General features: G+C 52.2%; 2 protein-coding genes across 2 annotated transcripts; both read right to left on the bottom strand.

Moving 5' to 3' along the window:
- Positions 1-3,978: 3,978 nt before the first annotated feature.
- Kcnab3 (potassium voltage-gated channel subfamily A regulatory beta subunit 3) lies at positions 3,979-11,153 on the bottom strand. The gene is made up of 14 exons (XM_028869432.2): positions 10,491-11,153; positions 9,205-9,248; positions 9,087-9,124; positions 8,760-8,839; positions 6,959-7,003; positions 6,831-6,875; positions 6,644-6,687; positions 6,380-6,466; positions 6,027-6,112; positions 5,799-5,919; positions 5,619-5,713; positions 5,392-5,512; positions 5,139-5,227; positions 3,979-4,931 (listed from the first exon to the last, which is right to left on the bottom strand). Exons 1-14 carry the CDS (start codon positions 10,721-10,723, stop codon positions 4,854-4,856), a joined length of 1,206 nt encoding a protein of 401 aa, XP_028725265.1. The 5' UTR covers positions 10,724-11,153; the 3' UTR covers positions 3,979-4,853.
- A 471-nt stretch (positions 11,154-11,624) lies between these two features.
- Trappc1 (trafficking protein particle complex 1) lies at positions 11,625-13,418 on the bottom strand. The gene is made up of 5 exons (XM_028869557.2): positions 13,311-13,418; positions 13,121-13,219; positions 12,913-12,983; positions 12,434-12,572; positions 11,625-11,974 (listed from the first exon to the last, which is right to left on the bottom strand). The coding sequence occupies exons 2-5, from the start codon at positions 13,217-13,219 to the stop codon at positions 11,846-11,848; spliced, it is 438 nt and encodes a 145-aa protein (XP_028725390.1). The 5' UTR covers positions 13,311-13,418; the 3' UTR covers positions 11,625-11,845.
- Between the last annotated feature and the right edge of the window lie 13 nt (positions 13,419-13,431).

Here is a 13,431-nt window from a genome sequence, read left to right as displayed (position 1 = left end):
ACCAAGAACCCTGACTGGTGACCTCCCTTTCCCAAGCCAGACCTTCTTCCAGCTTTTCACTCCCTTCCTCTGCTAGCTCCACCACCCTGGTGAAACCCCTAAGCTTCCCTTCCCTTCCCAGTCCTTTATTGACCCATCTCCAAGCCCAGGTCATTCTGTCCCTTTAATAGCCAACCCACCAGTTAATTCGCAAGCACTGGTCTTCTACAGGCTTCCCCCACGGTGGTATTTACAGAGAGCTCGCCAAGTCTCAACCCATCCCATCCCATCCCCGCTTCCACTCCTCTGTGAAATCTCTTAATGTAGTGAGTGTTGGACGGCCCCCAGATCCTTTGCCTCCGCATCATCAGTCAGGGCCTGGACTAGGCATGGTGGCACACAACTGCAATCCCAGCACTTAGGAGGCTGAGACAGACGGATTGGGAGTTTGAGGACCACCCGGACTACACAGCGAGACTTGTTTCCAAACAAAAAGAATCTACTTCCCTATCTCAGCAATGGAGGATGGCTTTGTGACCAGCCTTGACCAGTTACTAGCATGAGGCAGAAATCGTGTGTGTGTGTGTGTGTGTGTGTGTGTGTGCATGTGTGTGTGTGTGTGTGTTCTGGAGCCTAGGCTTCCACAGCATTGCACCTCTATCTGCTGGAAGGTTGCCCTCAAACCACCACAGAAGGAAGTAGGGTTGGACCTAAGCACTATGGAAGGAAATGGATGCACCCCAGGCAGTGGCTAGTGCTGACTGCCTGACATGCTAGTGAAGCCATCTGGAATATTCCTGCTCAGTTAACCTGCTTAGTGAATACAGCCACATGAATGAGCCCAAGTGAAACAGCAGAGAGACTCCTGGCCAACTCACGGAATCATGAAGAAAAAAATGGGTAATTTATGCATTTCTTTTTAAATTATTTTTAATTCCTCCACTCCCCCACCCCCCACCCCGTGTATATGTTCATACAGGTGCCTGCTGAGGCACAAGAGGGTGTCAGACGCCACCCAGGGCTGGAGTTGGGGGTGTGAACCACCTGAAGAGCCACAGGACATGGATCCTCTGCAAGAGCAGTGTGCACCTTGACTGTTCAGTCATCTCTTCAGCCCTCCTCCCACCTCAATTTCATTTTTGTTTTGTTTTGTTTTAAAGACAGGGTTTCTCTGTGTAGCTTTGGAGCCTGTCCTGGAACTCGCTCTGTAGCCCAGGCTGGCCTCGAACTCACAGAGATCCGCCTGCCTATGCCTCCCGAGTGCTGGGACTAAAGGTGTGCGCCACCACTGCCCGGCTCAATTTCATTTTAAAAAGTTGTTTCAAGTCACTAGATTTTGGGATGATTGGTATATTTACTAACAGATAACAGAAGTAGATACTACCCTGTTATCTTGATGATTAAGATAATACTCTGGGATGAAAGGCTTGCGCCCAGCACTCGGGAGGCAGAGGCAGGCGGATCTTTGTGAGTTTGAGGCCAGCCTGGGCTACAGAGCGAGATCCAGGACAGGCCCAAAGCTACACAGAGAAACCCTGTCTCGAAAAACCAAAAAAAAAAAAAAAAAAAAGATAATACTCTGAAATGTCCAGAAGACTTTGAGTGCTCTGACTTCAGTGTGCTCACATGTATTCTGCTTGCTCCTTGGACACTCCGGCTTTGGAGATTCTATCATGGTGTGATACGCCATCTTAAACGCCCTCCAAAGCCACGTGTTGAAGGTTCCCAGGTGATGGTACGTTGGAGATGGGGTGGAACTCTTAGAATTTATGTTATACGGGGGTGTGTCCTTGAAAGGGATATTGAGAACTCAGCCCCTTCCTCTCTGCTTCCCAGCTGCCATAAAGTGAGCAGTTTATTCCACCATGATGGTCTGCCACAGACTCAAGAGCAAATGGGCCAAGCAACCATGTGCTGAAAACTCATATGCTGGAATAAACCTGCCCTTTTGAATTGTTTACCTCAGGCATTTTGTCTCCCCATCAGGAAGCTGTCTGATGTGCAGGTTCCCTTTTCCGCTAGGCCTTTATAGCCATTACTGCCCTCACTCTTTTTTTTTTTTTTTTTTTTTTGGTTTTTCGAGACAGAGTTTCTGTCTGTGTTGTTTTGGTGCCTGTCCTGGCTCTCGTTCATGTAACCAGGCTGGCCTCGAACTCACAGAGATCCGCCTGTTTTTTTGTTTTGTTATGTTATGTTCCTCTGCCTCTGGAGTGCTGGGATTAAAGGCGTGCACCACTGCCGCCTCTTGCTTTTACATTCACACCCTCTGCTCTCACATACCCGGACTAGGTGCTGCTAATGCCATAGGCCTCCCTCTGGACACCAGGCGACAGAAGTTTGCACTGGGACAGTCACAGGCTGTCTCTCTCAGCAGCAAACGACATGACAGTAGCTCCCCATGCCGCACCACGGAAGGACTCCATACACCAAATATTCATTACATTCATGAATAGGGTGGGTGAGGAAAGATGGCAGATGCTTATATACAAAGGATGTGGGACAATCAAGGTTTTGTTGACAAGGGCCTTCTAAACTGTCTCGAGGGAATCCTAAGAGGAGGCTCTAAAGTGTGTTGAACAGAAGAAGGAAAGTACAGAACAAACGTGCTGCGCCGGGGGAGGCAGGGTCAGAAGCAGCGTACTGCTCTCCAGGAGAACTATTTAAGGGAATACTATTTTGAATTGATAAATTCTTGTATGTTTGTCACAGCAGAACTAATCCTAGCTTAGTCATACATTTCACTTTGATTCCCCCCCCAGTCTTCCAGGATGAGTGGGAGACGAAAGGGCGGATGGAGGTACTCATTAGTTATCCTGACGGCTGCTGATCCAGCCAGGAGACTCAGTCTCTTTTGGAAATTAGTTTTCCTCTGCACTCCAGCTTTAGGATCGAGGCAGGAGGAGCAGGGGAGAAGGGAGCCTCTGAGGTTATATTTAAGGGTGGCAGAAGTCATCTCCCTTGCTTTGTGATCACTGCAGGATGTGACTTTCCACCCACTTCCTTTCCTTCAAGAAACCAGAGTCCATAAAGGAGGAAGATGGCGGCTTCACCTGAAGAGCCCACTGGGTTCCGGTTTTCCGCTGCCTTCCCACCCGGCCTTTCACCCATTTCCCTTGCAAATTATGCCACCACCACCCCCCCCCGGCCCTGCTCTGTGTCCCCTCACCTTATCATCATCACATCACAAAACCACAACCGCCGTGACCTTTCCCATCCAGCCCCAACAAAGCTGCTTCATTTTTGGGTACCTGAAGGAAGGTACAGGACAAGAAGGAAAGGAAGCTTACAAGACAGGAAGTGTGGCAGATAAAAACTCTGTGTGTGTGTGTGTGTGTGTGTGTGTGTGTGTGTGTGTGTGTGTGTGTGTCTCAATGGTTAAGAGCACAGGCTGCTTTGGCAAAGGACCCAGGTTTGGTTCCTGGCATCTACATGGTGCCTCACAGCCATCTATAACTCAAGTTCCAGGGGATCTGACATCCTCTCTGTCCTCTTCAGGCACAGGCACACATGTGGTGCACAGACACACATGAAAGTAAAATGCTCATACACACAAAACCTTTAAAAAGTAAAAACACAGCCAGGCGGTGGTGGTGCATGCCTTTAATCCCAGCACTCAGGAGGCAGAGGCAGGCGGATCTCTGAGAGTTCGAGGCCAGCCTGGGCTACAAAGTGAGTTCCAGGAAAGGCGCAAAGCTAAACAGAGAAACCCTGTCTCGAAAAACCAAAAAAAAAAAAAAAAAAAAAAAAAAGGAACTAAGAAGGAGCATCACTAGGTTCTAAAGAAGGGCCTGGGGCCTGGGCCAGGGGTACCTGGTGCTTAGATCCTCCAAGGGACCCATAGCCAGGGATCGACAGCATGCCTGAGCCACTCACATGAGTGGAGAGGAAACCAGCGTTGAGAGCATTCTTAGAAAGGAGTTAGAGGAAACCTTGTGTGAGACAGTGCCCTTAAGGCCACCCCCTCACCTCCCCAGCCCAGCAATCTGAGACGTCAAGGGGATCAAGCTAAGATTTTATTTACAGTTAGGTCCCTGGGAAATCTTACAGCAGAGGGGTCGTCTTTATTGCTTTAGGTTTATTGCCAGGAAGAAGACTGCAGTCCTCGGATGCTACATACTAAATCCAGTCCAAGCCCAGGGTTGTCCCCAGACCTTTTACAACCCTGTGTTTTTGCCGGTGTGGTCCAAAGGCCATCACTAAATCCTCCAAAGCACTTTGTTTTCTAAGGGCCACCTTCCCACTTCTGAGATACAGCCATCACATTTCTTTCTGCCTTTGGCAACATGGTCTTCCCACCTTTATCCCCTCTGCAAGTACAAAGTGTGACCTCCACCTCCAGGCAGGAGGCAGGATTCTGGTTTCCAAAGATTGTCATTTACTCTCTGCCAGGACCAGCCTGGCTTCTATTGAACAAATACTACAAAAGCCCCGTTTCCTGTGCTCCAGATTACACGATAACTCACTAGGTTCTGGCTACTTGGATGACATTTCAAGGCCCATGTGTGAGGTACTCTCAATGTTTCTTTTATCTGCTGGATGTTTCCTGGGTTTCGGCAATAGGGAAAAGAAACGAGCGAGACCAAATGGCTGAGAGAAGATGGCTCATGCCCTAGAACACACAGCAGGGGCGTACAGGGTGGGTGGGAGATCTACTTTCTCTCTCAAGCCCCAAGGCGAAAGGATATGGCTTTGTTCATGCGAATCGCTACTCGAAGCCGGGACTCGTTGGTGGGCGGGGCTACCCTGATTCTGCCGCTGCGTGGGAGCAGGGTTGGGGGTAGGGGGGGGAGATCGGGCGCTAGAGGGCCGCTTGCTGGAAAGTGGTTTCCGGCAGGTGCAATCACTCCGCGTTGGGTCCCCGCGCCCCCAAAGGACTATTTCTTGGAATGCGATTTGTTCCCCAGGAGTGCGTCTATTTCCATCACCGTTTGCGGCGTCAGCTGACTCAGCACCTTGAGAATGGGCAGTGGAGAGGAGGACCGTTTTTGCTGGGACACTGAGGAAGGGCATGATGCAGGCCGCAGTGGGACCCAATGAGAAAGAAAGAGTCTCAGCTGTTTGGCCCCGTCTCCCTGGACGTTTCATTCAGGTTTAGACAGTACGGCCTTGACTCTCGGGGAAGGGGAGAGAAAAGGATTCTGTCTGCCTCTCCAACTCACCTGTAGGGAGCCCAGATGTTCCATCAGCTGCTCTGCACTGGACACCCCCAGTAAGACTGAGCTGACACCCTCACTTCGGAGACACCAGGCTGGGACCAGAGGAGGAAAGGGAAAGGAACTGATGGGGTCGTCGTGGGCACTCGGACTCCGGAAGTGTCTGAAGAGGGTCCTCTCCAGGGAGGGACACGCTAGTCTAGAGATAGGTTTAGGAAGTCTCACCCACCGGAAGGCAGGCCCCTGCAGGGTCTCTCACCTATAGCAAGCTGGGCCACAGTGCAGTCTAGCTGGTGAGCGATGGGGAGAAGGTCCATGACTCTGGCTTGTTGCTTCTTACCGTCCTCACTCTGCCCTTTTTCCTTGAGCCACGGGTACCCCTGGAAGCCAAGGAGAATCAGCAAAAGGCCCCACCCCCCTCCTCAACCACACAGCAACCTAGATAGCCCAATCCTGCCTCCTGGAGCCACCACCACCACATCTCACCTTGACAGTTGCCTTGCAAGTATCTGGAACTCGCCCATCATACTTGCTAGTAATGAGGCCACACGCCAGGGGAGACCAAGTAACAGAGCCAACACCTAAGAGCAAGAGGTTTTTGGTGTGGGCCAGGGCCTTAGGTCATCCCGGGCGAAACGGGAAAGGTGGGGGTGAGGGTCTGCACACCAATCTTGTGGTAGAGTTCAGGCAGCTGCATCTCCACCTTCTCCCTCTGAAAGAAGTGGTTCTCCGCTTGCTCACACACGGGAGGGATCAGATTGAACTGTCTGGCCATGGAATAGGCCTCCTGGGTTGGTGTGGAAAGGAGACAGGGGTCGTCAGAGCAATCCTCCCATCTTCCTGCTTCTCAGCACAGTGACAATGAATGGGGTGGGGAGTGTCAGAGTCACATACCATGATCTCTGCAGCACTCCATCTGGATGTCCCCCAGTACAGGGCCAGGCCCTGGTTGATGACATAGGTCATGGCTCTCACAATCTCTAGGTGCATAGGAGAGGAGAAGCCTCGATGTCTGATCCATGGAATCCTAGACTCTAGATCCACCCCAACTAGACTCTGTCCACCCCAACAGGACCCAGGCATGTCTGTGTCTACTCTTCACTGCCTTCCTTGTTTAGGTCCTAGGGTCTGAGCCTCTGCTATGGAGATTGGGGGGGCTTTTGAGTGGGGGAGGCTGGCTTCCTGATGCCGATTTGAGAACGTGCCCAGTTTTGAAGGGCTGTCAGGTTTAGGGAGGCTCGTTTTACCCTCCATGGGACTGTTAGGGTCTGAACGATTGGCGAAGACTATGTCCACGTATTCCAGCTGAAGGCGGTCCAGGGATCCTTGCAAGCCTGGGAGTGGGAGAGGAAGAGGAAGGTAAATCTCTCACCTTCAGTTTGCTAAGAATCCAGACCATACCCCCTTGTCTCATGGTCAACTTAATCTTCTACTTTGGGACTTCAGAAACAGTCCCAAGTCCTCTGGCTTCCATGCCCATCCACCTCAGGTGGCCAGCCACCAATTCTCACCTTCAATGATGTGTTTGCGACTCAAGCCTCGCTCAGTTTCTGCCCTGGAGGAAAAGGCTATGTTAAGGATGAGGGATATCTGCAGCTATGAGAGAGTGGGATGGCATGAATCCTCAGAGGCGGAATGGGGGGGCAGCAACCCCCACATACCACACAGTCTTTGTAAGTCTTCTCCTCAGTTACTTACTGTCCTCCCCAAAAAATCTTAGTGGTGATCACATAGCTTGATCTCCTGGAAAAAACAAAATGAGAGAGCCAACAGGAAAATGATATTTGGTTGATCATGTCTCCAGTAACCCACAAAATCAGTCTCACCTCCAGCCTTTGCTCTTGAGGATGTTGCCTAGGGTTCTTTCAGCCCTGAAATAAAGACAACGTAAGAACACTGATCTCTCCAAGACAGATCAATTCCTCCCCTTCTCCCAGCTTGTCCCCTCTAGTAGGAAGAAAGGGGAGTGGGGAAACAGGAGTCAATTTGGAGTCTCAGGTCCATCCTGGACAAAGGAGAGAGGCTTCCGGGACTAGTAGTGTGTAGTCACACTCTTTATTCATTCGCCCACGTTGTGCACCAACTATGTACCAAGTCCTAGTGTGGGTGCTGAAGGGGTAGAGTATGGTGAGGTGAGAGAACGGATTCAGGGTGGGCACTGTCTTTTCTGGTTTCAGTCATCTGGGTTGTTCTCTCCTTCATCTGCCTCTGTAAAATACCAGAGGTCCTCTTAAGTCCAGTTCTGGTTCTGCCTGTGAGCGCTGATCCATGGTAAGTCCTTCTCACCAGCTCTGGTTCTGCCTGTGAGCGCCGATCCATGGTGAGTCCTTCTCACCAGCTCTGATTCTGCCTGTGAGTGCCGATCCATGGTGAGTCCTTCTCACCAGCTCTGATTCTGCCTGTGAGTGCCGATCCACAGTGAGTCCTCACCAGCTCTGGTTCTGCCTGTGAGTGCTGATCCATGGTGAGTCCTTCTGACCAGCTCTGATTCTGCCTGTGAGTGCTGATCCATGGTGAGTCCTTCTGACCAGCTCTGGTTCTGCCTGTGAGTGCCGATCTATGGTGAGTCCTTCTGACCAGCTCTGGTTCTGCCTGTGAGTGCCGGTCTATGGCGAGTCCTTCTGACCAGCTCTGGTTCTGCCTGTGAGTGCCGATCCATGGTAAGTCCTCACCAGCTCTGGTTTTGCCTGTGAGTGCCGGTCTATGGTGAGTCCTTCTGACCAGCTTCCAGAGAGTTGCACACACAGTTCTCCTCTCTTCTCCCCACTCCACTTTTGGAAAGAAGATCTCAGTTTGTAGCCCAGGTTGGCATCAAATTCTCAACCCTCTTCCCTTAGCCTTCCAATGCTGGAATTACAGGTGTGCGCCATCATGCCCAGCCTACACAGTCTGTTAGGACACAAATATGGGCTAACCTGTGACAAGTCTTAAATTACTGAAACACTTTACAGGGTTGGAGCTCTGCTCTGTCCCTTGTTTGTGTAATCACTTAGACTGTATACTTTTTAAGGTTATGTTGACCTCTTCCCTAAACTGTGTGTGCTTTGTGATGGCCTCTCCAGAGGGTCTTGGGAAGACAAGTTCCATGAAGGTGGGAAGCCTCTGAGCTGAGCAGTAAGTATAGTCGTATAAAGCAACTATACTTTTTGTCAGGAGGTAGCACAGAGTGTCATGGATGCTCACAGAAGGTTGTGACCAACTCTGGGCAGTTGGGTAAAAGCTTCTTGGAGGATTTGACATTTGAGCTAATCTTGAAGAAGAATGTTTATCAAATAAAGAGGCAGAGTAGGCCACCCTAGACTCTGGCTGCTTCCAATGTAAAGTCATGGGCACGTGATGTGATATGGTATGTTTGAAAATACAGCTTTGTAATCTTAAGGATAAATTTGTTGGTTTTATTTTAAATGTGACTGCACAGTATGTATACTGACCTCTAATCCAGAGAAGGAAGTGTTGTGAGAACTACAATTCCCATAGTGCACAGGGGGTCTATGAGCCCCGAAAAGTTGGGCTTTAGTGTTCCCAGAATTCCCAGGTTCTTTTTTTTTTAAGAGGGAAACAAGAATGCCTGACATTCTCTCAGCCTGCCTTCCAAATATAACTTTCCTCTTTTACCCTGGTTCTTACTTTCCCGCTGCATACACTTCTGCGGTGTCGAACAGGTTTACCCCGTGCTCATAGGCGGCTGTCAGCACATCTTCTGCTGTCTAGGGAGGCGAGAAAAAGTTGAAGATGCACGGCTGCCCCTTAGTTACTTCCCTCCCTGCATCCTAACCCATAGCACTTCGGTCCTGGCTCCCCCATTTTCTCTCCTTCGCCTCCAGCCTCAGATCCCTTCTCCCCGCCCCACCCGCCCCCACCAAGCTTGTCCAAACCCTAACCAGATCCACTTCTTCCTCTTCTTAGCCCCTCCCTCTCCACCTCCACCCTGTTTCTGGGTCCCATCACTTATACCTCATCTGAGATCTGAGAGCCAAATGTGACCCAGGTACCTGCAAGACAGACGTTGGACACGTGAGGACCGTGGGGGCCACACTATAAAAGAATGCTCCTTTTCTTTATTCTAACTCACCAAGGCCAAGGCAGGACACCCGGAGACCAGACTTTCCGAGGTTCCTGCAGGACACAGAAGCAGCAGGGAAGGGTGAAGCCTCCGCTGGGGACTTGGATGATCAGTCCCCAGCTCCTGTCCTTCCAAACTGAGACGCCCTCAAGGGTCTCAGTCCAAAGACCCAGCGGGCTGAGGGGATGGACAGTGCTATCCCCAGAGCAGAGGCCCTAGGGATATTGTTGAAAGAACAAGTGAATAGTGATGGATCGTTCCTCCAGAGACGCTGCCTAGCCCTCCATTCCTATCATCTGTGCCTTCCGGTTGGTTGGGGTGAAGTCCTGCCTGTGTCTCAGCCGGCTCTGGGGTGTGTGGCGTAGTGAGTGGGCTTGGAACAATGTGGCTGATCGTGGTGAGTTTGGGAACAGGCCCTCCGTCAGAGAACGCCACACTGAAGGGTGGACAATAGAAAGATATAGACCAACTCCACTTCAGGCACTTGACTGAGCACACAGATGAGCCCCAGCAAAGGCAGATGTGGAGATGGGGAGGATTTGACTGAAAAGTCTGTTTCTCTCATTTGACTTCTGAGGACTGAACTAGACCTCCTCCTTTTCCCGAGGCATAGATCAAACAGCTCTACTTCCTAATCAGGGCTGCTCCAGGGAGAGGAGGGGATACTTCAGGGGACAAAGGCAGGTCACATCAATGACCTTAGCATATTCCCGAAAATCCCCCCCCCCCTCCATTTCGAGTTCTGACCGTCTCCGGCCAGCACCCCTAAGGTGAAGTAAAATTCCCATAGTCCTTCCCACCCAACTCTTGTCTTCCAGCTTGGGGATGAAAGGTGTGGTCTGTCCCCTTCCCCTCTCCTGCCCTGGCCTCACCCTGGAAAGGTTGAGGGAGACTGGCTTCGGGGCTGGTGGGGGCAATATCTGGGTCAGGCGCCCCAACCGGCCAGAGTGAGATGCTGTTTCCTTAGCTCTTCTCCCCAGGACGCCAACCCAAGGGCACTCCATTGGAGGGGGAAGCAGCCTGGAGATCAGGCGTTCCCCGCTTTTTTACGGTTAAGGAGGGCACCTCAGGGGCACTGTTTAGATACGACAGGACTCTGTCTACCTTGGTAAACTTGGTCTCATAGTTAGGGGAACTAACAGAGACCAAGAGGGAGAGTGCCAGTGACGGAAAGAAGAGAGGGGAATGAATAGGGACCTTTTAAGCTAAGTTTGAAGGGGTCGCGGCGATAACCCAGAAAGCCTCGGGGGTCCCGAAAGGGAAGCGATTGGGTAGGCTGCCTGGCCACCCCATACCTGTATTTCATGCCCGTGCCTCGGCCGGTGCTCTCTCGAAGGGCCCCAGCGGGTGCTGGGGGTCGGGGGACCAGTGCAGCTCGTGACTTGGGTCCACCCCCCGGAGGGTTCCCATGCCCTCCGCCCACTGGCCCCCCATTACCGCCCCCAGGACCCGGCCGGGGTCCACACAGACGGTCCTCACTGCTCCGGCTGCGAAGGTTCTGCTCGGTGCACGCGATAGACACCTGCATGCCGGCTGGCCAGGGCGGGGGAGGGGGCTCCGAGGGAGAGGGAGGAGGGAGCGGGCAAGTCCGAGGGCAGACACCGGTGTGGTAGTAGCGCGATCCCTGGGAGAGCGGGAAGGCTGGGGAGGCTGCAGCTAGAGCCGCCAAACGGGATCGGGCCCGCGGGGGCGGGCTGCTGGAGGTCGCGGGGTTTGCGGCGGGAAAGGAAAACCGTGGGGGGTGCCAGGAGTGTTGGGTATTCAGATGCCGGGGGCTGTGATGCAGGGAGTAGGAGGATCAACGGGTAAGGATAAAGATAAAGTCGAGGACGGTCTTCAAGGGTAGCGACCCAGGGACAAGGGGTGGCGAAAGACGGATGCCACTTCAGCTGGAACCGCTGCGGGACCGCTGTGCTCCGAGCCGCGTCGGCAGCAAGCCCAGCTCATCAGCATGCAGCCCCGCCCCTTCATCTGCATGGGCCCGCCTGCCTCCGAGCCGAACACGCTGCTTTATCTGCATAAGCTCCGCCTGCGGAAGACTCCCGGGCTTAAACAGAGTGCCTTGGGCAGAACATCCCGTTTTAGGAACCTGGTTCTACTTTTTGCACTTGAAGTATGTCAACTTTCCTTCCGGCCAGTGATGTGCAGTCGAGAGGGGCTTTTTTTTTTTTTGTCCCCCAGAAAACAAGGGTTAGAGACACCGATTGTCACAACTAGAGGTGAGGCAGGATGTATGTACTACATCTAGCAAGTGGTCGCAAAGGTTGCTGCTAAAATACTAAAACTTAATAAGGAATTATCCAACTGATAAGATGTGAGCAATCTGCTGGAAAAGCCTCTTTATAGGCTTCAGGGACGTGTGGCTATACTAGTTCCCATCTTTATGAGTCACACTGGGAGGGGCCATAGAAACCCACACTCAGGCAGCAGAAGGTGACAAAGAGTTTATTCTGTGGTCCTCATAGAGTCAAGCAGGGGATAAAACTGTCAAGGGCTCCTCTGGGCTTCGTTCTTATGACTTGGGGGCAGTGGGTGGTGGGTCCTCAGGTTGACGCTCTTGGGGGAGACAGGGAGGTGGAGGGGCTCAGGGTGCCCCAAGTCACAAGGGTCCAGACAGTCACAGATTCTTCTGAGGGGTGAGGTAGATGTCTCAGCCAGCCCGGGCAGAGAAGAAGGGCAAAGATCGGACATAGGAGTCCAGCCGGGAGCGAAAGAGCTCACTCTGCACGGTCTGTCCCAGTGGGCACAGGGGATTCTTCACGACCAGCTCCACATACAGCTGTGGAGAGGAGGGTGTGTGAGCCAGATTTGGGACACTTCTCATTCCAACCTCAAACCTGGTATAACCTCAGGGGTGTGAGAATACACGGAGGGAGCTGGAGAGATGGCTCAGCAGTTAGGAAAGTATACCGCTTTTGCAGAGGACAGTCAGCACCCAGCACCCAAGTTGAATGGCTCCCAACTGCCTGTAATTCCAGCTCCAGAGGCTCTGTCACCCTCTCCTGCCCTCCATAGCCACCTGTGCTCACATGCATAAACCCCCTCTACACAATACATATCATTAAAATTAAATCATTAAAAGCACTCCACCTCTCCCTTAGGAATAGTTATTACTGTTGAAGGAGCGGAAGGCTCTGGAGAAAACTGAGTCCAACAGGGATGTAATACAAAAGGATTAGGGCAGAGACCTTGAGGGTCTCCTAGGGCTCTGGGGGAAGGGTTCCCGGCTGACACTGACCGCACTGTAGATGTGATGTAGCACATCTCGGATAGGTCCCACGCCCAAGTCAGTGTTCATGACAACCTTGATTCCAGTGGGCGTCTCGTAGTAATGGAGTTTGTACCGGCTAGTTTGGAAAGATAGAAAGCCATCCTTCCTGCAGAAATGGGTATTGAAACAGGAGTGGAATCACTCCCAAAGAAATGTTTGTGATCCCCTCAAGATCAACTCCTTCCTATTCATATAAACAGATGGCCTGTAGCAGCCTCATCTCCACCCCTCCCCTTAGTCGCTGCTGCCTTCACCCGTCCCACTCTCAGATTCTCCCTGCAGCCGCTCCGGTCAGCTTCAGGACTCTTCCTCCAGACCCAACCTTTCTCTCTCTACTATCAGCCTCCCCTCTCAGGGGCCACATGCCACTTCCATTCCAAAACAATATCGACCACTCCCAAGGCTGGCTAGCCCTCCCTTCAACACCCCCTCTAACACGACCGTACATGTCTAGCGGGGACATCTTGCTGACGAAGGAACGAATGGAGAAGAGCATCCCATACATCAGCTTGTACTCCTGCAGGGAGAGGGGGTAGAGTTAGGTCTCGGCTGTGGAAGGAGAGAGAACGGGAGCGGGAAGGAGCCGGGATTTGGAGAAGAGGGACTGGGATGGGACTCTGTGCATCTGGGGGTGTGCCGGGACTCTCCGATCACCTCTTCCTTAGGGATCCCCGCTTGCTTCTTGCGGTGCCACTCGCTGTAAAGTAGACACACTCCATTCCGGTCAAACAGGTACAGATTGTGGACAGTCATCTGCAAGAGAAAGAGCCTCGCTCAATGGCATGCACCTGACTCTGTAGAACCGGGTTTTTCAGTGAGGTGGGAACCCCACCTCCGGACTCACCGGAATTGCTGCGAGTGAGGGTGACAAGCTACTTCCGGTCTCCAAGCACAGCTGGGTCGCAAGCCGCACCAGCAGAGCATTGACTCCGCCCGGATAGTCTTCACCGGACTCCACCTCTCTC

Source organism: Peromyscus leucopus, chromosome 8b (genome assembly GCF_004664715.2).
Source record: "Peromyscus leucopus breed LL Stock chromosome 8b, UCI_PerLeu_2.1, whole genome shotgun sequence".
In the NCBI taxonomy this organism is placed as follows: domain Eukaryota; kingdom Metazoa; phylum Chordata; class Mammalia; order Rodentia; family Cricetidae; genus Peromyscus; species Peromyscus leucopus.
Note: the sequence above shows the minus strand (reverse complement) of the source record. Positions and strands in the feature narration are given on the sequence as shown.

Bases quoted from the DNA above. Each gene is read 5' to 3' on its own strand.
- Trappc1 (XM_028869557.2), bottom strand. From the start codon at position 13,219: ATGACTGTCCACAATCTGTACCTGTTTGACCGGAATGGAGTGTGTCTA. The intron at 12,984-13,120 runs GTGATCGGAGAG...CTCTCCCTGCAG, and splicing joins CGGGGATCCCTAAGGAAGAG to GAGTACAAGCTGATGTATGG. The intron at 12,573-12,912 runs GTACGGTCGTGT...CCATTTCTGCAG, and splicing joins AAGATGTCCCCGCTAGACAT to GAAGGATGGCTTTCTATCTT.
- Kcnab3 (XM_028869432.2), bottom strand. From the start codon at position 10,723: ATGCAGGTGTCTATCGCGTGCACCGAGCAGAACCTTCGCAGCCGGAGC. The intron at 6,876-6,958 runs GTGAGACTGATT...TGTTTTTTCCAG, and splicing joins CTCAAGAGCAAAGGCTGGAG to GAGATCAAGCTATGTGATCA. The intron at 6,467-6,643 runs GTGAGAATTGGT...TCCCACTCCCAG, and splicing joins TCGCAAACACATCATTGAAG to GCTTGCAAGGATCCCTGGAC.